Here is a 25307-nt window from a genome sequence, read left to right as displayed (position 1 = left end):
TGCTTAGTTACTTGTCGGTTTGAATGGTGCTGTTGAATGTCAACTGATGCACTGTTGACATGCTACTAAATGTCAACTGATGACTTATAGAGTGTTAACTATGGACTATCAAAATAAAGTGTTACCGGACTTTGAATTGCCTTGTGTTGAAAGGTGCTGTATAAATAAACTTGCCTTGCCTATATAAATATCTAAAGAGAATAAAAGAATATCAAAAAATAATACAGCAAGCCGGCCTTTGTCTACAGTTATAATAAAACATCCAAATACCAATAAAAAGTCTTGAATCTGCATAAAATGGTAAAATTGTTGACTTTTTAAAATGTTGATTATTTTAAACTGTCTTCAAATAAACATTAACTTTCTGCTGCCGTTCTCTCTCTCTCCTTCTAGGTGGGTATGTTTGTGTGTGGAGGTCCGGTCCTGCACTTGGAGTTGAACCCTGAGAAACCCACTGAAATGGTTTGTGGTGACGGACAGGGAAAACTCTACTTCCTCTCGTGGAAGGAATAATACTCAAGATATATGTCATATGCTGTATTTAAGAAAACTACTGCGATGCTAGAGCACTAACCAAAGATTGTTTGGGAATGTTTTGCCTACTCTTTGCTTTAATGAAGTTGATTGTGCACTATATAAAGGTTAAATCATTATTGGAATACTTTAGTTATCCTATATATAGGGTCATTTATATCACATACAGGGATCTGCATCTATGTAATAGTTGCAAATATATGTTAACATGTGCCTCTAAATTAGATGGGGGAAAAAGCTTGCAAATGTAGCAAAAAGAAAACGCCTTAAAGGTTTTTTCAGGTATCATTTTGTGAAAGTTCCATTAATTATTGTTTGTTTAATTGTTCAAAATAACAATGTGGGATATGAAACACAGAAAAATTAAAATGTATTTTCTTTGATGATAAATTGAATGTACAAATTGGCAGTTGTTGTTTTTGTTTTATGGGTTAAAAACGATTTACAGAGTTGTTCTATTAAACAGAAAAAGTTGTGGTGACACACATGTTGTTGTCAGACTGTGTGTAAATCGTGGAATGTAAAAGGAGCTTAAACCAAAACTATGCACTCTGCAAGGGACCGAGTTCAGCTGAGACACCGACGGCAGACATGTAAACCCAGCTTATCAGATAATGCTTTTACAGCTCTGTTATTTGCACTCAATTGCTACTGCTTTATTGACGATGGGTCACATTTAGTGCAATAAAACATGTTAAGTAAATAAAGCTTTTCCCACTGCTGCACACTGAATTTGGATGTTTTTGCCATTTAATTAATACAAATTTGAAGCTTAATGGGATACTATTTATCACATAAAAATGTGGCAGTATATTTTATTTAAGATTAGTTTTTTATGTTGGTGTAATACTTTTGTACTTAAACATTTCAAGTACTTTAAATGTACATTTGTAAAAATGTTGAGGCACTTGCACTTTACTTGAGTATTTCCATTTTGTGCTACTTTGTACTTGTACTCCACTACATTTATTTAATACCTTTAGTTACTTTACAGATTTAGATTAATAATGTGAAATATAATCAACTCTTAAATCAGACTTTAGTTCCACCTGGAGTAAATTCACAAGCTACCCTGAAGTATACAAAGTCAATAAAACTAGCTGCGCCTTTACCAGCTTTGATAACGCTTTAGTGCATCAATAATTATAAAACATATCATATATATTATTCTGTAATAGAACAATCTATAGAATGACTACTTTTACTTGCTTATACTTTTGTACTTTTACTCGAGTAACATTTTGAATCCAGGACTTTGATTTGAGTATTCCTACACTCTGGTGCTTCTACTTTTGCTCAATTACAAGATCTGAGTACTTCTCCCAGCTCTGTCTAAAATACTGTGTTTTGTAGTACAGCCATGCGTCATATCATGTTGGCATTTCACGTATTTTATACAAATTAACTAAGAAAGTGGGTGTTTATTTATTGTAGTTTAGTTAGTACAAAATACAAAATATTAGCCTCTGAAACATTGAAAGGTAGAAGTAATGTATATAGCATAACATGGAAATGCTTGTTGAAACTCTGCTTAAATGTAGGTTATTTTAAATACATATTTATTCCAACACAGCAAGTCAGCAGGGCGTGACATTTTTATTAGCCTTGGGGAAGTCGGAAGTATAATTTCCCGAGCAGCACCTGAAAGCAGCATCAGGCTGATGACACATTCCCAGGTGAGATAGACACGCCCTCACCTGAAAGGCAAGACAGCTTAAAAATAAACTGGATCTGCCAGTTTCAGCAATGTCTGCCTTATGAAGTCACAAGGATCAGAGGGAAGTCTGTGATCTCCAGCCTCTTTATTTTTTATTGTTATTTTCCAAGCGGAGGGAGGAAAGCGGCTGAGTGAAAACAGCCGAACGCGGGGACGGGCTGCACCAGCTAACTGTGGCTGACGACTGAATCATTTAAATCAATACCAACATCGATAAACCACCGGGAAAACAAAGGCAGACTTGGAGCAGCTTCAATGGTGAGTTAACGTTTAAACTCTTCTTTTAAAAGCGGTTAAAGTCCGTCTTTCTGTCAAGTTTCTCCCGGCAAACGGTTGAAAATATCCGTTAATGTGACGTTACGTTTGAATAACCGTTGGACATGTCTCTGCTGTTTGACAGGATCGATACGATAACCTCGACCTGGATCTGGAGTGTGAAAGGGGAGGAGGCGTAACTGTGAGTCACGTCTGATGTTTTGTTTTTAATGTAGTGCTTTAGCTTGCTAACTTTTGTCTTTTAAGTTTAACTGAGTTGTTATATTAGTTGTGAGAGTCAACAGCCATGTTTTAGTTGATTTTATCGACCTGACCTCTATCTGTGACTGAAACTGTCCACGCAGTGCAGTCCATGAGTAGGCTATGTAAACAGCCGTGTGGGAATGTAGGCTAATGCTACATTTATACACTTAGTTTGGTGTGACATCTATCTAGCCTACTTTAGTCTCTACTTTTTCCATGTGATGCCACTTTATATCTCTACTCCACTACTAATTGGAAGCCTATATTGTACTTTTACTAGTTGCAGATTCAGATCAATACAATATTTTACAGCACATTCTGACATGTTGTTAGAAGCAAGTAGCTAATATTAGCCCAACCTTTTCCAGCTGAAACATAGCCTGTGTTTACGCATCACTTACTGAGTAATCCAATAATATAATTGACATTATGCTGGTATGATCCAGTTTACATAATGACTACTGGTGCTATGCAATATTTTAAATGCAGTACTTTTACTTGTAGCCAAGTTAACCTTGAGAAAGAGTCCTGAGCACTCAATAATACTGTCATGTACATAAAGGGGTATGTGTCCTACACTGTTCAGTCAATATAAATGTAAAGACTTTAAAGCTTGAATCCAGATCTCTAACTTTAAGTCCTTTGTTTGAATGTGTTAATGTTGTCATGTTTGCTTTTTTTTATGTGATTGTTAAACAGGAACATCTGATATGAGAAGTTTTCCCAGAGCAGGAAACATAACAATCACCCTTTATTTACTGTCATCAAGCTTTTCAAGTGCAGACATGAAACCAGCTTCAAGTCCAGACTTGAAAGCTGGACGTGAAGCTGGACTGTGAGATGTAAACGGGTTAATACAGCCTTTTTATCTGACCATTGGCAGCATTTCTTTCCAGTTAAAGAGAGACAGATTCATCCTACTGACTCTCAAATATCAGTTAATGATTCTGTTACTCACTCATACTTCCTAAAACCATAGCAGAGATACGCTTTTTTAACCGTTCAGAATGTTTTAGAAGCATAAATATGTTTTTGAAGTCACATTTTCTACCTTTATTCCCTCCTCATGAAGGAAAAAGCGGCGTTATTCGGTGGGATGTTTAAGAAATCCCTCAAGTCATCAGAACCCTCTCTCAAAGAACAGGTGATGAAGTAGCATTAACTCTAAACAACTAACATCACATGTACCTAATCTAACTATAAAAGCAATACAATCAGGTCGTGAAATTCAGAAATAAACAAACTGCTATTATGGATTCACATTTGATTCTGCATCATCTCACATAGTTTCCATGCTGCTTTACAGGACAGTTTATCAGTCAGCAGTGAGCTTTCCAAGAGCGACGAGAGTCTGACTGACAGCAGCACCAAGGTCTGTTCCTTCCTGTTATGCATTGTTTTTTGTTTTTATTTTCAAACCCTATTTCAGTTTTGAGTAAATATAATTCTGTTTTTACAAATAAGTGATTTCTTTAATAAGCACAATTCTTCATATTTCAGGAGAAAGGAAGCGTATTTAAAGGCATGTTTAAGAAGACCAACAAGGCTGCCAAAGAGGAACAGCCACAGGTTGGTTGACTCTTCATTGAACGCACTGTGCTGTTTATATTATTACTTATTTAGTATAACTAACACTGGGATGATATAACAATTGGACAAAGATTACAAAAAATGTGGTTTAATTAGTTATTGTGAAAGCAATTAAAAAAATATATATAAATGTTAATATCACTTTATATTAAATATAAAGTTTAGGCTGTTGTTCAAAAGCAACACAAATATATCACCAATAGGCATTGTTTTTGTGATAAATGTTGACAAAATTATTAATTTATTCGTTGTAAAATTAGTTGTAAAATTATTTTCCATTTTCTACAGGTCTCCCTGTCAGTACAAAACCCTGAACTGTCCGTCAGCAGTGACAGCTTAACAGACAACAAGCCATCAAAGGTGAGTTTCCTCTGCTCCGTCATGTTCCTGATATCCACACCCAGAATGTTCTCCTTTTTTAGTTTGTAAAACCAAGCCTTTCGCTGCACGTTTCTCTTCAGGAGAAATCAGGTGTGTTTGGTGGGAAACTGAAAAGATCTCCTAAACCAGGCCATGTCCGCAGGCCCTCACAGGTGAAACACAATCTTCTGTTACACACCCTGCGCACAGTGGAACAATACACCTATCAGCTAAAGGCTCAACATATAAAATGGTGTTGTTTCATTGTAATCGTGTGTGTTTCAGGATCTTTTGGAAGACAAGTTTGCAGCCATTGACGACAGTCTGTCAGAAAACACCACAGCTAAGGTCAGTCTCAACAGCCAATTTATTTTAATGCAAAAGCTAGGGCTGTGCGATTAGGACAAAAATCATAATCACGATTATTTTGGTCAATAATTGATATCACGATTATTAAAAACGATTATCCATTTACTTTGAAAACATTCATTTATTAAAAAATGTGAACAGTATGATTTTAACAGTTGATTACCCTGAACTTTAAGTATAATTCAACTGAAAAACCAATAAAAAAATAAAAAATTACATTCTTTTTTCTTTTTAATAAAAATAGTCAATCGAGATTAAAATACGATTAATTGCACAGCCCTAGCAAAAGCACAAGAAGACAAATCAAATATAAAGAATTTCATTAAAATAACCTGTGGACATTATTTCAGAGATGACAGCTGCACAATTATATAGCAGAACAATTATATAGCAGAATTTAAAAAAAACTAAGAATTAAAATAAAATGTAAGTCTGGGAAACTTCTGACTTTTTCTCTTCAGGAAAAATCGGGTGTGTTCGGTGGGATCCTGAAACGACATGCCCGGAGGCCATCTCAGGTGAAACAAGATCTTCTGTTATGCGTCCTGCGCACAGCGATATTTCATCTGAAAAATACGACTATCATGTCCGTCATATACTGACTGTTAAATTTTGTGTGTTTCAGGATCTTCTGGACAATGAGCTCACAGCCAGTACTGACAGTCTGTCTGAAAACACCACAACTAAGGTGAGTTTCATTTCCTGATTTCAATGCAAACATTTTGAAAAACTCAAAATGGCTGAAATAGATGCAACTAAATATTGAAAAAAAAGCCAGAGATCATAGCTCGAACAATTATTATGAGCTTATTACCTAGCAGAAAATATTCAGCATAAATACAAATGTACAGTAAATCCAAAATAACACACTTAAAAATATTAAAAGTAAAACAAAGAATTTCCCCAAAAATACATGATTTGAAATCTAGTGCTTCCTTATTGTTAGCTATCAACAAATGCATGGGTATTCACAGTTAAGCTACATCATAGTGCTCACCTCATATGATGGAGAGTTTTAGCAGGATGTGTTGTTGTTGTTGTTGTTGTGGCTGTTTGGAAGAGGGAGATTGAACTTGCCTGCATCAGCTATTTGGCAGAACTGCTGCCCAGTGTTAGAAAAACTAAATCCCTGCCTGCCCATCTGACAGATCCATAGGTTCAACATAACCCTTGCTGTTAGTGTTGTTGCATAGCAACCACCTTGCACTATGTTTTGTTCAGAAGGCAACGGAGGGACTATTTTATTTTGAACATCATTATTTACTAATAAAAACTATTTTTTTATTAGTAAATAATGATGTTAATCTTAAATGTTTCCATTTTATGCTTTGTAAGTTTGTTTCGTAACGGAAGAAATTTAAATATATTTATAAAACTGACAAGTCAAATCAAGCAATCCGATTGGTCGATAGCGTTTTTGCGGACCTCTTTGATTACAGATTTGAAAACATCGTTGCTTGCTTTAAAAGTAGCACAATTCATTATGTTAAACCTTCAAAAGTATCTAGATATCCCTGCCCTAATGCCAAAGGAACTGCACACTGAATATGTTTTGCCGTTTGATGTCTATGTCTGGACCGCTGCGTCAAAAAGGAGGGCTTCTGACCCGTTACTTCTCCGCTGCTTTCTTGTTCCAGTATTTTTCAGCCCAACGGTATACTGTTTTTCTCAGACGCGGAGGGATACTGACTTGTTGTGAAAAGTAACTTACAATTCTACCCGTGGTATACGCTCAGTATATCACGCTAAGAACCAACAGATTGCTTGATTTGACTTGTCCGTTTTATAATTAAGCAATAGCTCACGACAGGCCGTGGTATATGCTCATTATATCACAGCTAAGGGGCGTGGTTCGGCCCGACGCGAAGTCGACGCGAAGTCGGGCCGAACCGCGCCCCTTAGCTGTGATATAATGAGCATATACCACGGCCTGTCGTGAGCTATTGTTTAAATATACGAGTGTGGTAATTAGCATGTGGTCTATTTTCCAGGAGACAGGAGGGGTGTTCACTGGGATGTTTAAAAAAGCACCAAAGCCTTCTGCAGCACAATCACAGGTGAGAGCGTGGCATTTCATAACTCCCATTTGTACCTGTGCTAAATTAAAAGCAAATTATGAATATATCTGTATTGTTTTTATTGCCTTCAGGAGGATTTGTCTGCACCCAGCGAGCTCTCAGGCAGCAAAGACAATCTGTCTGTGAACAGCAACACTAAGGTGAGCTTTGAGAAATCAGAGGAACACTTCATTCCTTCATTAAAGGCCAATTTGAAACCATTATCATGTGAATTGTTCTTTCTCCAGGAGAGCGGAGGGATGTTCAGTGGGATGTTTAAAAAACCACCAAAGCCTTCTGGAGCGAAGACACAATCTCAGGTGAGAGCAGTGCGTCTAAATGTTCCCACTGTGTTACATTTGAAGAGATGATAATAACTTGTGTAACCTTTGTTTCAGGAGGATTTGTCTGCACCCAGCGAGCTGTCAGGCAGCAAAGACAACCTGTCTGTGAACAGCAACACTAAGGTAAGGACTGCGCCAGCATTTGGCAGAACATAAAGCCTGTTTGCTAAATCACTGCATAAAGAGAAACATGTTCCAAACCATTCATATGTGATTTTTTTTTTTTTTCCAGGAGACAGGAGGGGTGTTCAGTGGGATGTTTAAAAAACCACCAAAGCCTCCTGCAGCAAGGACAGAATCTCAGGTGATACTTTTACATGTTTGTATTTTACCTGTGTTAAAACCAAAGCAAGTTATGAATATATTCAGTCATGTATTGTTTTTATTGCGTTCAGGAGGATTTGTCTGCCTCCAGCGAGCTCTCCGGAAGCAAAGACAATCTGTCTGTGAAGAGCAACACTAAGGTGAGCTTTGAGAAAAATGTAGAAGTCTATGGTCAAAGAAGTAAGAAAGTGTGTGTATTGTGACAGGTGAGATAAATGACTGAGTTATGGGTAACATTTAAACCATTTCCATGTGACTTTATTCTTCAGGAGGCAGGAGGGATGTTCAGTGGGATGTTTAGAAAATCGCCAAAGCCTATTGGGTCGAGGACAGAATCTGAGGTGAGCATCTCACTTGTCTTATTTACAGCTAAGGTACATTCTTTGGAGATAATAATAATAATAATTGCTAATGATATTTCTTCTCAGGAGGATTTGTCTGCATCCAGCGAGCTCTCAGGCAGCAAAGACAGTCTGTCTGTGAGCAGCAACACTAAGGTGAGCTTTGAGAAACCAGAGGAATACTTTTTTTCATGATGGCCAACGTTTGAACCATTTCCATGTGACCTTTTTACTCCAGGAGACAGGAGGGAAGTTCACCGGGATGTTTAAAAAATCACCAAAGCCCTTAGGAAAGAGGACACCATCTCAGGTGAGTGTATTACTGGAGCTTATTCGCTGAAACACCATGTTACTATAAATCATAAGAACAGGTTTAATATAGATTTATTCATGTATTTCTTGCCTTCAGGATGATTTGTCTGATCCCAGCGAGCTCTCGGGAAGCAACGGCAATCTTTCAGAGAACACTAAGGTGAGCTTTGTTAAAACTGCAGTCGCTGCAAGAAAGAAACATAGCAAGCAATGTCCTCATATTGAATGTTGGCTTTATTCTTTCCTCAGGAGAAAGGAGGAATCTTCAGTGGAGTGTTCAGAAAGAAAGTTGCCAGATCTCAGTCTAAGGTAAGAAAAGTCAAGTTTGTCAATAAAAAGGTTTTTCAATCCAAAAAATATTCAATTTAGGGAATATTTTGCAGTCGTTTCGTTACACGGTGGATATTTCACTTTGAAATCAAACACTCAGTACATTTCTTCTCCTGGTTGTTACATTCTGGCTGTATGCTTCATCCCTCTGCTCAGGAGGATTTGACCGCGGATAGTGAACTCTCTGCCAGCTGTGACAGCCTCATAGAGAAGCCTTCAAAGGTAAGAGATCAACTAGCACTTAACAGAATACACAGTTAGTGATATGAGTAGGGCTGTGCAATTAATCGTACTTTAATCTCGATTACGATTTTGGCATGCAACGATTACGAAAACAACGTAATCGAAATAAAACAATTATTATTTTTATTTAAACATAAATAAAATGTAATTAATTTTTTTAACTATTTTTTTTTAATTCGTTTTTCAGTTGAATTATACTTAAAGTTCAGGGTAATCAACTGTTAAATTATTATTTTTTTTCAATAAATGGATGTTTTCAAAGTAAATGGATAACCGTTTTTAATAATCGTGATATAAATAATTGACCAAAATAATCGTGATTATGATTTTTGCCATAATCGCACAGCCCTACACTCGGCCATGTTTTGAGTTTAATGACGTGGTAATGTGCATTGTGTTGTGACAGGATAAAGAAAAGACTGAGCTCTCAGGAGACTCAAATGAGAATACTGCAGAGAAGCCTAAAGCCAAGCAGGTGGGTTGTTACGGCGGAATAACTTCATCTCGTTGAGTTGTTATTTTGGTAAAATCAGCTTTGGAATATTGCAATTGGCTCAGTTTTTTGATATTTTTTATCTGTGACATTAAGATGAGGATGAAGGCTTTGGTCTGTTTTTTCAGAGCGGTTTCAGTGCGATGATGAAGAGCACGTTCTCCAATGACAAACTGGTAAGGAGTGGTTACTTTACTCTGCACATCATCAGTTCATATTCCCTATCACCCTCCCCAAACTAAAAGTATCTCATTCATTAAAGCTTAAAGGTCCCACGTCATGGCCATTTCTACTGATCATAATTCCATTGTTGAGGTCTACTAAAATAGATTTATATTATGCAATGTTCCAAACTCACATTGGTTTCTCATACAGCATCTCTTGTAAAGTATGTGTATTCACTCTCTGTCCTAAACGGCTTGTTGGAGCTCCTGCCCCCCCTCCCTATGAGCCCAGTGGCCGTCTGCAACACAGCGAAACCTAGCCCGAAACCAGCCCGAGCACACACACACACCCGCAGCCTGGCTGGGAGTTTGCGTGTGTTCTCACACACCGACTCACAGCCTCGCCGCGTCCTGCCGTCTCAGGGAGGAGAAATCGGCGGAGCTGCAGCTGAGAAAAGATTGTGTGTGTTTGTGTGTGTGTTTGTGTGAGTGAGTGAGGAAGTCCGCAGATTGGTCCATTTGGACAAATCCACAGACTTAACGTAACGGCTCCACGGATTGGTCTATTTGGACCAATGGGTCCATTTGGGTATGGGCACGTCACTGTACCCAGGAAGTAAACAATGGAAAAAGAGAAATGTCCTACGAGGCGTTCTGGGGCAGCATAGACCGGTCTTCTCTGTGTTAGAGTTTTACTCGCTACAGGGTGTACTTTGAGGGTTTTTGACTCTGCAGACCGTTTACATGCAGAGAAACCTTCATAACACACAAGGGGACGAGTAATAACCAGAAAAGCATGACATGGGACCTTTAAGACTACTATAAATCTGTTTTTAATTTCAATGCATCCCCATAAGATGTGATGCTGGTTACAATCGCACTAATACTACCATTGTTTATATTGAGTTATATATTATATCCACTAAACTTGCTCAATCTGCAGGAGAAGGAATCCGACTCTGACAGTGAGGAGATGTTGGACAATGAAGAGAGCCAGCCCAGTCACAAACAGGTTTGTAAGAATGTTTAATTTGTAATTTTTTTATCAACAATTCACTGGATGTGGTTCTTTTATTTTATGTTTATTTTTCTCTATCTTTGTGTTTTGTTTCATAATCAGAGTAAATTTGCTGGGGCCATGGAGAAGCTGAATCCTTTTAGAGCTGCAAACAAAGTAGGGACATTTTGGATTGGAATCGTTTAGTCGTGCTTTCTTTTATCTTTGAGAGTACCGTCTTCTTCTTTCATGTGATTTTCTTAAAATAACTTTCTGTCTTGTTTCCACAGAACGAAAATCAGTCGAGCTCAGATGAGGAGGATCCACCTGCGAGCAGCGAGAAGTCCTCAGGCCACAAACAGGTGCTCTGACTTTCACTTGTTCCTGTTATTTAACACTTTTTCTAACTTGTTGTTTGTGTTCAGCGGAGACTTGCCTCATTGGGGGGGGGGGAGAAAAGCAACAACTTTGTATTCAGCTGTTATTTATCAAGACGAAGATTCACATTTGTGCGGATACAGACCACAGTCCTCTGATGCGTTCAGGGGTCTAGTGCTCCTCCACCACTTGTGTGTGTATTTGTGTGTCAATGGGTGGATGAAAGGCTTTGGTGGAGTAGCATTCAACCCACGGTTGAACTTAGCTTGACTTGCCTGGGCTTGTTGAGAATGTCTTACCTTTAGTAAATGCCACAGGGAACAGCTTCACATATCTGTAATCAGCTTGTTGTGCTCACTTGTTTTGCACAAGCCAGGCAAACATTGTGTTTCTGTTGCTGTTTTGTTTGCCGTGTTCATGTATGGTCAATATCCTCAAAATGGCTTTTCAATAGTCATAAAATTAACTATTTAAAATAGGGCTATGGCAAAAATCATCATCACGATTATTTGGGTCAATAATTGATATCACCATTATTAAAAACGATTATCCATTTACTTTGAAAACATCCATTTATTGAAAGAAAAATGTGAACAGTATGTTTTTAACAGTTGATTATCCTGAACTTTAAGTATAATTCAACTGAAAACCATAAAAAAAAATAGTTTAAAAAAATAATAATTACATTTTATTTATTTTTTAATAAAAATAATAATTGTTTTATTACGTTGTTTTCGTAATCGTTGCAAGCCAAAATCGTAATCAAGATTAAAATAGGATTAATTGCACAGCCCTAATTTAAAACTAGAAGCTCAGTTAGTTGTTAGCCTCTGAACATCTGTCTGTTACCCGTGGTTTTGAACAGAAAAAGACTAATAATGCTAACGGGACAGTTTTTTTTACAAAACAACTATATTTAATAAATGCAGAAATTAGCTACAAAATTACATTTGGTAGCATATGATGAATATTTAAAGAATTCCTAATTTTTTTTATACTTTATAGTAAGAAACATTGAATAGAAAATCAAGAAAATGTCAAAGTTAAGAAATCGATCGATCGACATATACACCGTTACTAATATATATCTTGAATGCGTTAATCTGATTTTGGCCAATTTCTCGGCCTAAAAGCAGATCTAAGTGTTAAATGTTAAATGTTGATGTTCTTCACTCTCAGGCTGGAGTCATGTCCAAACTGAATATATTCCGCTCTACACATAAAGTAACTATGCAGCTGCTGCTGGTGGTGTTTGGTCATGGTGCGGTGTGGAGGGAGATAGACCTGATCCTGATGGTTTTAGGTGACAGGGAGTCACTGACGGGAAAATGATGGTGGATTTAATGGACCTTAGCACTGATTTTGTATGTTGAACCGTATTTACTACAGAAAACTTTACATCCCAATTCTTTAATTTATTAAATGTTTTGAATAGATTTTAGGGTGTATTATTTCTCCGGCAATCACCGTTTTCCATTGATTTGTCTTAAATACAAAAAACAGCAGTCAGTTCTTTGGAGTTTTGGCAAAAACAAATACAGATTTGATTTCCCAAGTTTACGAATTCCACAGTTTGCTTTCCATGCAATACAGAAATGAATAGAAAACCAATGGCTGCCTGAAACAGTGGAAAAAATACATCTGAAAATCAGTACCTTGTATGTAGTTAAAGGGTTAAACATACAAAACATATCTGGTGTGGTCCTTGAGTTATCTAATTTAGACTGATCCAGTTTAATATGTAATATTTAATGTATTTTTTTTATTAGAAAATCACTGAAGAAGACTCACAGGAGGATGAGAAACCAGGAGAAGAGAAGCCGAAACCGGTCAGTCAAATGTTTGCATGAGTCATCAGTGACCACACACACACACACACACACACACACACACACACACACACACACATACACATACACATACATACACACACAGCTGATCAAATTTAGTCAAAAAAACGTCCCTCCTCACGCTCCTCCTCCGGACCTCCACCACATCCTCGTCATCGTCTCACCTCCCTTTAAATCCTGCCTGCCTGTGCTCCTGCTCCCCCACACTTTGTATGTGACTGTGTGTGACACTGTGTATGTGACTGTGTGTGACACTGTGTGTGTATGTGACTGTGTGTGTGTCCTTGTCAGGTCAAAAGCAACATGAACCAGCAAGAGAGAAAGGAAAGAAGTGAAACTCCAACGGTCCCACCCAGACCTTCTAAGGAGGTTTGTAAACTCAGTGGCTTTTGGTCCAAGGGCAAACATTCATTATGATATCCTGTTTGCTACATTGTGCTCTCTCCACAGGAAATGAAGAGGACGTCCGTATACGACGAAGGAAATGAGGACGATCAGGTAAACCACTTTCTTTCTGCTTCCACAGTTTGAATTTCATGTATCTCTTAGAACGCAAGTTAAATCACTTTCTTCAATTATTTTATAACCAATAAGACCATCCAGTAAAGCAGGCAGCAAGCTTGAAGGTTACATATTGTGCTTTGAGTTCCCTCCTTGCTCTACAAAGAAAGAACAGTGTGTCTCTCAGTTTTAAAAATATGTTGTCCTCTACATGATAACAAGGACATGATCGCCAGATTGTCAGAGGAGGTATTTAAGGCTTCAGTGTTCAGGGAATAAATAATAACTCAACGAGATGAAGTTATTCCACCGTAACAACCCACCTGCTTGGCTTTAGGCTTCTCTGCAGTAGATGTATTCTCATTTGAGTCTCCTGAGAGCTCAGTCTTTTCCTTAGCCTGTCACAACACAATGCACATTACCACGTGATTAAACTCAAAACATGGCCGAGTGTATCGACGGACTGATAGAGTTATATATCTGATGAAGGATTAAGTGTGAGATGAAATGACCTGAGGTGAAAGGATTCCTCAGGAGCTTTGCTGCAGCTCCACCCTGACAGACAATTCAAAGCAGCTAGCAGTGTGTGTGTGTGTGTGTGTGTTTGGAGCTGAGCTGTGTCCTTCCTGTGGTAAGTAAACTATTCTGGTTTCATTTCAGGAACTGAATAAAACAGCTGTGAGACAAAAGCAGAAGAGCAGCTATCAGGTACCGACATGTACAAAGAACAAGATATTGATATTGTTTGGAGCAGAAAGATATCATCAGTGTTCTCAGTGTGCGGTTTGGAGCAAATCATAATCCAGTATGCAACTTGAATAAGTTTGAAGACTCATCTACAGTGGTTGACAGATGTTATGTCCTGTATGAAACTTGAAAAGATCAGATTCTCACTTCTACTTCTTCTTAGTGATTGTCGAAACTAAATAAAAAGATTTTTGATTTGAATAAGTTTGAAGAGAAAACCCCTAAAACATGACTGGAAACAAATAATTATTCTCAAACTGTTTCAAGTGACTCCACCCTAACCCGAACAGATGCAATACAATGTCATTTCTAGTCTTAAACTTTGGCTGTCTGCGGCCAACAATAGTATTTGCTTTCATAAGCCTCTTTCAAACTAAACAAAACAAATATTTTTGCTGAAACCTCCTGTAAGTTCAATCAAATGTAATGAGTTTAATTTCCAGCAGAGCCAATCAGACGATGAAGGCCTCATGGATGGACCTGCAGGAGCCGGAGAGGGAGAGGAAGAAAGCAAAGCAGTGAGTTTATCTCTTCATCATCACACTGTTTTCATTCTTAATCCTTAGTCCTTAAGCTCAGAAACCTGTATTATGACCTGTGGTATGTACCCGATGTAATTGTGAGTGTGAGAATGTGTAATGAACTCCAGATTGCCGCTACATTCAGGGGAAGACAACAAAGTGTTTGCTGCAGGTGCCTTTTTTAAGTTCCAGTTCCTGCTTCCTTTTTATCTTTTCTTTTATGCAATGCAAATAACATCTGGCACCAACTATTGTTAGCTTGCGGTTATCGTCAGTCACGAGGCAAAGTAATCCCAACCCTACAGTTTTAATTTCTCCTAAAGCCAGCCTGATACAGTTGGCAAGAAACTTTGGGATCTTGCCAACTAGATTTTAAAATAAAGTTATGCCTGTTTAAAAACCACACAAGTTAAAAACGACTTTTAAACTTATAGCTGCGTGGAACAATCATGTTTAAATCAGAGTACTTAAGTGTGTGTGTGTGTGTGTGTGTGTGTGTGTGTGTGTGTGTGTGTGTGTGTGTGTGTGTGTGTGTGTGTGTGTGTGTGTGTGTGTGTGTGTGTGTGTGTGTGTGTGTGTGTGTGTGTGTGTGTGTGTGTGTGTGTGTGTGTGTGTGTGTGTGTGTGTGTGTGTGTGTGTGTGTGTGTGTGTGTGTGTGTGTGTGTGTGTGTGTGTGTGTGTGTGTGTGTGTGTGTGTGTGTGTGTGTGTGTGTGTGTGTGTGTGACCAGATACAGCCAACACAAGAGGATACAGGCTGTGTGTGTGTGACCAGATACAGCCAACACAAGAGGATACAGGCTGTGTGTGTGTGTGTGACCAGATACAGCCAACACAAGAGGATACAGGCTGTGTGTGTGTGGTTACAGAGGTCTTTTTGACGTAGCACACATTAGGTCTGCAGGCTGTGGTGAAATGTGGTTCTTCAAGTTAGTGCTCCTCATGTTACTTCACATCACTGTGGCTTTTTCTTTACAGGCCAAGGTGAAAAAACCTAGGCGCCATAATCCATTTATGCAGCGAGCTGGAGCAAAGGTCTTAATTTTTTAATTTGCTCTTCATATAAAGTCTAAACTGCCATAAGGACTTCAATCTATACAATACACGGTACCACTTTACAGTAAGACTACCCTTATAAAGGGTTTACGAATAGTTTGTAATTCATTTATTAATTAGGTTGTGAACACTTCATAAATCATTAGTAAGCTTTTATAAGACATGAGATAAACAGGGCAACTGTGACCGGTTGCTTGCCAAATAGTGAGCCCACATTTATCTGTACTGCTAAGCCTTATTAGAAATGGTAGTAACTCATTAATGTGTTTTACACTTTACAATAAGGCTCCCTTTTGGCAACTATACATGTTAGTAACTCGTAAATGAATGGTCATAAAGAGATGCCAAGAAACATCAAGATGGAAGGGGGGGAGAATCAACTCTGTGAACAACAGATACCAAGGATGCTGGCTGATGAAGAAGAGGAAGTAAGCTAGGTAGCCAATATAAGGCTTTCAATCAGGAGAGACAGTTTTGATCTGAGAATACATATTTATTGCCAGGAATGCACAAATGAATGTAATGGAGTTTTGGTGATTAGGCCCCGTTGTGCGGGAGTATCATTCGGGAGGGGAGAACCGATCCGACAAAACCCCCCGGGGTCTAGACGCTGTTGGTGGTGAATGGATGGTTGGGTTTCGGTCTGAAGGGGAGGGGCTTAGCTTGACCCTGGATTCAGAGGGACGGGAGGTGTAAAGGGGGGGAGGAGGGTTGCGTTGAGTCACCTGAAATGACAGCTGTCAGAGGGGGGAGCAGATTTAAAAGGTTTAGCAGAGCGCTATGATAGGCTTGTGAGAATAGAGCGAATTGATTGGTTAAGCTGGGGAGCGACGCCCCCGATCACTTATTCAGAGGAGAGAGAGTAGAGAGAGTAGTTACATCGGAATAGTAAATGGGTTAGTAAAGACGGTCTTCCTGGTTGAACTTGCGCTGAGCTTCATTAGTCATCTTGCCAAATAGTGAGCCTGTGTTGACGTTAGAACTGGTTTATAAATGGTTCTTAGTGATAAAGTGTTTACAACCTAATTTATAAACCCTTTATGAATCCTTTTATAAGGGTAGTCTTATTGTAAAGTGGTACCCAATAAACTATACTGAGTCCCTTACGTCAAATGTATTTTCACAAAGCTGATGTACTTTATCAAATAGAAAAATGTTTTTTTAATTAGTACGTTTATCACCACCCTGTTGCTTTCCCCCTTGGTACTCATTTATTTCATTTTTAAGTTCACACTTCTTTTTTCTTTCTTCAGGCTCAGTCTGATGATGAAGGGCTCGATGGAGAAGATAATTCTTCATCCAAAGAGGAAACAAAAGATGAAGAGGGCAAGGAAAAAACTGAGGTGCTTTAATTAATGTCTTTAATGAAATGCTTTTTAACCCTTGGATGCCCTTAGAGTGACTGGACCCCACACTCTTCCATAAGTGGGTCAAAAAGGGCCCGTATTAGAATAATAATGTGTTTTTATGCCATTTTTTTCATTTTGGTCATGAAAAATCACTTGCATAATATTTAGTGTTATATTTTTGTTCACACTAGAAATATTTATATTTAATTTTTCAGTCTTTATAATTTTAGACATTTTTTTTACATTAAAAAAAAACAACGTTTTGAACATGTTGATGCAAAGATCTCCGCTATTCTGAGACCCTCACAGTATTCCAGTCCCTTTTCAAAACTCATCTCTTCTCCTCTTGTCTACTCATAGCCCCCACCCCCACCAATCCATGCCGGTTGATCAAGTTTGATAGTCCTATACCCCCCACCCTAACCTTCCCTTATATTGTAAAGCGATTTTGAGTCCTTGAAAAGCCCTATAAAAATATAATGTATTATTATTATTATTATGATTATTAGAGGTGTCACTTGTGATGTAGTCTGTGTGGTCTACAGTGAATGTATTCCTGACAGCAACAGGTGATAAGAATCAAAGGTTCCCAGAGGATCCCATAGAAAATGCATGCGGGTCATTTTTGACCCACTTATGGAAGCTTGGGGTAGAAATACAAAAACTACAATTTCTTAAAATGTATACAATGTAAATTTAAAATTTGAATGGCATGATATCCAAAACATGTTTTTTGAGGAATAGCTGGAATATGAAATGATAAACATTTTTTATTACAAAGATACTTCAAGAAAACCACCTCACCTCAAAAAAGACCCTCTTGTGAATCTAAGGGTTAAAAGAATAACAGTTCCTGGTTTGATTATTTTAACCATAGTTATCAGGAACAAATGTTACATTTTACTCAGGAATATTCCAGAATGTGATGATGTGCATCTTCCTCATGGTAACACTGAAACTATGATTTTTCTTTTTAGACTAAAGTCAAGAAACCGAAGAAACACAATCCTTTCATGCCAAGTGGAAAGGTAACAATCAATCACATGTTTCCTTACACGCAGATAATAAATGTGTGTTTGAACAAAATGTAATTTAACTAAATCCTTCATTACAAATACTAACCTACCAAGCATAATGCTGCTGTATGAACAGTTTCAAATATTAAGGACAACATTTTAGTCACAGCATCTGCATCCCTCTGCGTCTTCTTTAAGTCAGTGAATCTGTATACATCTGAACTGTGGAGACAATGTGTTTCTGTATGACAGCACTTGTTATTCTATAATAATTGAGTTAATCATTGTTTGTTAAATGTCAAATTCACAACCTATCAGAAGAAAAAAAGGTTTGTTTCAGTTTCATCTGAGCCGGTCCGGCTAAAATAACTGGATGGCCTACCTGCCTGTCAGCCTTCCATCTGTGCCCTCATTGGTCATGTGTGCGTTCGTGTGTGTTGGAGGAGGGGCTCTGTAAGGAAGTGGCAGATTTTTTCCGGTTGTGTATTTTCCAATTCTAGCGCACTCGAGCTGGTTTCTCCTCTCTTACCCACCCTACCTTTAACTCACAAATTCAATTGAAGCCGTAAAGAACATTTAAATAAAGTCTCCCCTTTGTCTAATAGACACAAAGCCATTACTTTAATTATTGCCATGGATGAAAATAGCATGAACACCATTCTCTTAATATATATTCTCTAAAAGGTTATTTTGAAGCTGGTGGTGGAGAGCGTTGTCGGACACAAATCTCCACTCAATCATTTAATGTTTTTTTGGTGTAGTGATGTGAGAGCTGTGGCTGCTAACTGAAAATGTGCAGTCTTACCATGTTATGTTGTGAAGAGTAGTAAGTAAGCATAGGTAATAAGAAATCGTTAAAATATGACCTTATTGGGTTTGTTAGTGTAGCTAGTTAATTATTTCAGCTCTGTAACTATTTTTAATTCCTCCAATAAGTTTGCTGCTTCTGAGAAATTGTTTTGTAGCGGTTTGGACTGCATGGGAATTAATATCTGCCCAAAAGCCAAACTGTATATTGATATAAGAAATGCTGTAACTGTGTGTCTTGGGTCTGTTTTCATTTGTTTCAGGGCAAAGGCATTAGGAGGAACGCTCAGGACGGCGCTGTAGGAGAGGTAGTGAAAATGAACTGGATGACACATAAAACTGTTTGAAGTTTCCTAGTTCCTTTCTCTCCTTCAGTCTGCTCGCACATCACTTTTTAACCTCTTCCCTCCCTCTGTGTCAGTATATTTGTCCACCCAACTGACACATTTTCAGTCTTACTCATCGTGGTTCAGGATTACTAAAGATCTGCTCCAGTAACCCGAACCCTCCCTGAAAACAACCTCTGTCTTATGTTCGTCTCCAGGGTGTCCACTTAGCTCCCAACAGAGACAATTATAGTCAACGTGTGTTTCTTTTTCCACCCTCCACTCTCGACATGACGCCCACGTCCACGCAGTGTTTGTGCAGTTCCCTGGTATAGAAGGAGACGAGATGAGATTAGGTTGCCATGTGCCCAAACTGGTTTCTCTGCTATGCTTCCTTTTTCAAAGTTTCCATGGGATTCTTTACTTCTGCAAAAGCAAGCTGTGCATTTAGAATTCCTTTAACTATCACTTCCTCCTCTTTATCTGAGCACATACATGAAAAGTGAAACCAAGGATATGAGACGCCTCATAAGTCAATATGAATTAATTATCTTTATGTTTCTAAGTCTTTCTGTCTCACTCACACACTTCAGCCACACACTAAACCCTGACATGTTGTCTCTACTCCAAATGTTGTTGTTAATATATGAATAAAAAAAAGTAATATTTCTGTTGTTTCAGAATGGAAAAAGAACTTTATTCGACCAGCTGGAAGATTTACGTATTGACCCGTCACAACCTGAAGACAGACAGGTTGGTTTCTGAAGCCAAATATGATCTCAACAGTTTGAATAGCAACCGTGAACATGCAAACTCATATAAATCTAATGGTGTGTTTCAGGACTTCCAGGGCCTTATGGATTGGTGGAACACCGTGGAGTGTAAGTAACAAATAAAGGAAGTGAAAGCCGCCGCATCAAACCATTATATCTACGACAAAAGTGTTCTTCCAATTTTTTGGCAACAGTTTTAGAAATAACATTATCTATTTTTAACATTATGCCCCTGGGACACAGAGCAAGGTCGGTTAAAAAGCGTTTTCTGTGTTTAATAATTTATATTGTGGCCGAATAGAAACTAACCCTGCAACCAGGTCCCAAAATCTGAACCCATGAGCATGGGCATTAACCTGCTGCTATAACAGCAACCCTACTGGATGCTGTTATAGCAGCAGGTTAATGCCCATGCTTGTGGAACTATAGAGACGCGAAGTCCCTCCCTTTCCGGGGAGCTCCATGGGACCTTATTTCGGAAAAATTATGTATTGAAGTCAATAGAGAGAGAAAACGTATCTTTCGATCCCGTTTGAATTGTGCCATGAATTACACATAAGATGGTTGTCAATCTTAAAAAATAATTTCCATGTCAAAAAAGTCACAGTTTGTCGTAAAACTGTTGAAATATAAGACTGTGAAAAATACGTAACTAAAGACTACAAATCCCAGAATCCCGGTCCCGCATGCTGGCTCTCACGGAACCGACTAACTCCCCTTGTGTGTATGTACAGCTCTCAACATGCCCAGACTTGGAGTGATTTTCACCTCTTTTAATACTTTTCCCCTCATTCTGAAAGAAAGAAGTGAAATATGCCAACGTGACGGCCGCCTTGGTGTGTGGTGCGAGATGGGAGATGTAGTTCATTGAGCGGTTTCACACAAAAACATGTTACTTCACAGTTTTACCACACATTTTTATTTTTTTAACTTGCAAAACTATCTTTTAAATTGACAATGATGTGTAATTCGTGGCACAATTCAAACGGGATCGAAAGATAACTTTTCTCTCCCCATTGACTTCAATGCATACTTTTTCCGAAATAAGGTCCCATGGAGCTCCCTCGGGAAGGGAGGGACTTCGGCTCTCTATATGCTCTGGATCTTTTGCTGTTCACATACTTTTGTCCGTTATTGAATATTGCACGATAAGTTAACTTCATTTTTTCTTTCTTACTTTTACCTCCTCAGCCTGGGAGGACACGCCTCAAGTGGATGAAATGACAGAAAAACAAGAGGCCAAGTAAGTGATGGCACAAATACATGTTTATATAATATTTCACTTCCTTGTCTTTGATCTGATGTTTTTATTTCTGGTGGTATTAAGCCATGCAGATAGATTTAGTTTTGAGATATCCACATCTTAAATGTCTTCCCTGACTGACCCCAACATATGGAGAACATCATTTTGTTTTCACTGCTCGAAACACGGTCAAAAATATAAAAGAAAAAATACAAAATTTCCCAAAAACAATACCCCCTTTCCCCCCACATCTCAAAAAGCTTTTTATGTTTGTCTGACATCAACAATGTAGCAAGAAAATGTATTAGACACACCAGAAAAACCTTTTATACAAATTCTGTGTATTATTGAGAGCTGGATATCTCAAAACTTGGAACTAAAACCACTGGTATGTGAATGGAAGATCCACTAAGGGTTAGTTTTGAAATAAACTGTGACCTTGTTCTTTGTAATTCTAAATTGCTCGTCTCAGGGCGTTTGCTGTGACGGCGGACAAGGTGCAGAAGGGAATCCGCGTCTTCAACAAACTGTTCTCGGAGCGGGCTGAGAGCCTCTGGCAGCACGTCATCGACCTCAACAGCATCGCAGACGGCCTGGACAAGTTCAACAAGAACACAAAGATCGCCCAAATCACCGGCGGCTCCACCAGCGCCATCGGGGGCGTGGCCACCATCACCGGCCTCGCTCTGGCTCCGGTCACCTTCGGGGTCTCTCTGATTATTACGGCTGTAGGATTGGGTGTCGCTACGGCAGGCGGTCTGACATCAGCAGGCGCCGGCATCTCCAACCAGGTCAACAACTCCCAGGACCGCAAGAAGGTGGAGAAGATCGTGAATGATTATATGGAGAAGATGGTCGACCTCAACAAGTGCCTGAAGTTCATCAAGCAGGGAATCGAGAACATGAAGCGGTTTGACCTGATCAAGATGAAAGAACACGCCTACAACCGAGACTTCCCTGTGCTCAGCAAGAGTATTTATGAAGACGGCGCCATGGCAGGGAAGGCCATCCTCATCAGTGCTAACGAGATCATGCGTGTGGTGCAGATCGCCAACGTGGCGGGAAGCACCGCAGCGAGAGCGGTTCAGATCGCTAGTATGGCCACTGGTGTGCTCACTGGACTCTTTGTAGGCATGGACATCTACTTCATCGCCAAGGACTCCAAAGAACTGAAGAAAGGGGCCAAGTCCGAGTTTGCCGCCAAAATCAGGGAGGTGGCGACGCAGCTGCACGACGGCCTGGTGGAGCTGAACACGATACGAGAGGAGCTGCAGTGCACCGGGCCAACAAACGACGAAGGCACCGACACTGCCCCATTGGACGGTGGCAAGAAAGACGGCAAACATGACAGCTCAAGTGAGGATGAAATCGACCGCATCAAAAAAGCCATTAAAAAGGACTACGAGAACCGAGAATATGTTTGAAGGCCTGAAACTTTGCTCTATCATTAGGGGTTCAGATGCAAGCTTCAAACATTCTCAGTTTTCAAGTTCCCCTACAGAACATTACAAGTACTTTGAAGGTACTGGCTTAGCGTCTATTCTATGAGGTGGTTGGTGCACATTGCTTAAAACTGTAGAGTACAATCAAGCCTTTTTCCAATGAGGAAATACGTAAGTGTGTGTGTGTGTGTGTGTGTGCGTCCCCATCCCCTGGGAGGAACTGAGGCTCTGCTTCTCTGGCTGTTGTGCCAAACTGCCAAGAAAATGGGATTCAAAGACCAGACTAAATCATGAATTTGGATAGTACAGTTTTAGATTTTTAAAGAAATAGGTACAAAGTATTTTTTAGAGACTTTATAAGTTTGCCTTTAAAGTGATTGTTAGAGTTCCATTAAAGTGTGTTGATTCTTTTAGAAACGCTCACTGATCAGGTGTAGACTTTGCTTATACTCTTACGGGTGCCTTAATTATGTTTAAATTGCCTTAGAAATAGACTCTTACTCCATTGCATTATAGTGTATTTCTATCTCTATGTTTGTTTTGGTGTCAGGGCTGCAACGAAACCCCTCATCCTCCGCTTTAAGTTCTGGATCTAATGTGGGATGTTTTAACGTATTGATGACATTTGTCTCATTTTAAAGAATGGGGTAATAAGCTTTGCATCAGACGTTTTTTTTCACAGGAGCTAATAAAACAACAAAATGAACCTCGTTAACCTAGCTGTAGCAAACCTTAAACAAATATGTTTTTAGGAAGTCACATGTCAATCAAACTTAGCTGCCAATACTTTTCTTAAATGCAATTTTTAATATGTTTTATTTTTTATATTCAAGCAAGGCATAAATGGAGAATTATGTGTTTTTAGAATTATTCATATTTATCCAGTCTAGGATGAATGGGAAATATCGGATTATGCTAACCTAGCTAACGCCACTTGGTCCTTTAGTACTTCGGCTCCTTTTTGTAACGAATGTCACCCATTTTGTATATTATTGCCAAATCTCCCGAGTCTAAACTAGTCACAATGAAAGCAAGCTAACGTTAGCTTTTGTTCTGTTAGCTTGGCCTCACTTATCCCTGTCAGTGACTGTAAATATTTTAACAGTGACTAATCTGTTCATGCGAATCAGTTGTTGTGGAGCAACCTGTTTTATTTGATTGAAGTGTAAATCTTAACTCAGTACCCACTTGACCACTGGTGCAAAATAATGGGAACATAAACACATAAAATCTGAGGAGAGCTTCTATCATGGTGTTCTTTGTTTTTTAACAGTCCTGCAGGTTTAACCGTTGTCTTCAGCCATATTTAATAGTTTGGAAAATGATCTCTTACAACTGGAATGACGACTGTGTCAACCTCTTCTGAAAATAACTGTTTGCCATTTCCTTTTATTACATTAATCTTTTTAAATTATTTCAAAGTCACGCTCCATTATGTGGTTCATACTGTTAGCTCTGCTGATGTCAGTCCTGTGGTCTGTTTAATGAACTTAATATTTATTTTCTGGGTGCCGTTCATTCGATACTACCTGTACATGTGCAATATATTGTAGAATCTGTAATACTTTTAAATTGACAAATAAAGGTCAGATAAATATGTTTTTGGTCAATCTGTTTCTTTGTCTGTGTGTCAGCAAGCAAACACTTCGTTTTTCCTCTTCTGCTGCTGTGCACTTACTGCATTTCTTATTTGCTCAGTTAACTTAAAACCAAGAGAAATGTGTTTGTCTAAGTGTCCTGGAGCAATGTTTACTTTTCATTTCCATAAATTGTATTGAAGGAGGTCTGCTAGCTGAGAATGTCTCTGAGTTTCTGTCACCCTTTACATTTATGGCAATATTAAGAATTTCTTAGCGACATTGAACAAACAGTTATTAGACTGGGGTAAGATTTACTTTACAAATAGATCAGTCGATTCAAGGCGACAGAAGCAACACATGCCGTTTTGTTAATCGAAATATAGCGGAAACCTCGCCCTGCTTACACTCATTGCTACACCCAACAGTGACATCACAGGTGCTGACCCCACCCTGAAGGACACGCTACACTGCAGCAGGACGAGTTGATAAACCAGTTTAGGTCTGAATAAAATCTTAATTTTTGTTTAAAGTTGCTCTTTGAATTGAACAGTTTTAAATTGACTATAACTACAACGTTCTTGTACACCCTAATGTGATTGTCATTGATAAGCAATCAGAAAATAATAAGCGCAACGCTGTAGTCGTAGTATACTGCTATACTCACGTTGATTTATTTCACAACCCGTATGCTGACATTATATTTCCCTCCTATCATCTTTTTCTTATCGAATTGATTGATTGAAATGATTTGTGTATTTTTATTTATTACAATTTTTTTTAAAATAATGTAAGCTTGTATTTCTATGTCTATAACTGGACAAGGGTGTTATAGATTTTTAAAGCCAAATAGATCACAAAACAAAAAATATCTCAAATGTCACCAGATGAATCTGGACTATGCCCCAAATGTACCAATAAGAGGTAAAACAAGATTATAATTGTTTTGCAATTTTAATTAATAAAAAAGAAAATCTTAAAAAATCTCATTGACATCAAGTGACTTCCTCTTTCTCCTGATAATTTTTG

At 38.5% G+C, this 25307-nt stretch overlaps 2 protein-coding genes across 7 annotated transcripts in view; both read left to right on the top strand.

Annotated features, from left to right (window-relative positions):
* The window catches only part of tep1 (telomerase-associated protein 1), a 38322-nt gene extending 37056 nt beyond the window's left edge, over positions 1-1266 (top strand). The window contains exon 56 of the mRNA XM_079651360.1: positions 394-1266. Within this exon, the coding sequence (XP_079507486.1) occupies positions 394-513 (120 nt within the window). The 3' untranslated portion in view covers positions 514-1266. The remainder of the gene's footprint in view (positions 1-393) is intronic.
* A 979-nt stretch (positions 1267-2245) lies between these two features.
* On the top strand, positions 2246-24300 carry apol1 (apolipoprotein L, 1). 6 transcript variants are annotated; one of them, XM_079650224.1, is made up of 41 exons: positions 2246-2509; positions 2652-2708; positions 3843-3914; positions 4077-4142; positions 4271-4339; positions 4649-4720; positions 4822-4893; positions 5006-5068; positions 5551-5607; positions 5715-5777; positions 7081-7146; positions 7239-7307; positions 7395-7466; positions 7545-7613; positions 7723-7794; positions 7886-7954; positions 8084-8155; positions 8243-8311; positions 8394-8465; positions 8565-8627; positions 8717-8776; positions 8954-9019; positions 9447-9515; positions 9662-9709; positions 10641-10709; positions 10806-10871; positions 10985-11056; positions 12252-12296; positions 12842-12901; positions 13214-13291; positions 13373-13420; positions 14084-14131; positions 14617-14688; positions 15668-15724; positions 16999-17088; positions 18072-18122; positions 19181-19225; positions 19925-19996; positions 20085-20124; positions 21208-21259; positions 21732-24300. In XM_079650224.1, the coding sequence occupies exons 1-41, from the start codon at positions 2507-2509 to the stop codon at positions 22681-22683; spliced, it is 3447 nt and encodes a 1148-aa protein (XP_079506350.1). In that variant the 5' UTR covers positions 2246-2506; the 3' UTR covers positions 22684-24300. The 6 variants fall into 6 exon arrangements, with proteins under 6 accessions (XP_079506350.1, XP_079506351.1, XP_079506349.1 ...); XM_079650225.1 differs by having other exon boundaries at positions 14614-14688; positions 17005-17088; XM_079650223.1 differs by having other exon boundaries at positions 14614-14688.
* The last annotated feature ends 1007 nt before the right edge of the window (positions 24301-25307 follow it).

The sequence above is a fragment of the Notothenia rossii genome (assembly GCF_949606895.1).
Source record: "Notothenia rossii genome assembly, chromosome: 9".
NCBI classification, from domain to species: Eukaryota; Metazoa; Chordata; class Actinopteri; order Perciformes; family Nototheniidae; genus Notothenia; species Notothenia rossii.
The sequence above is the reverse complement of the archived record's forward strand: the minus strand, read 5'-3'. Positions and strand labels throughout refer to the sequence as shown.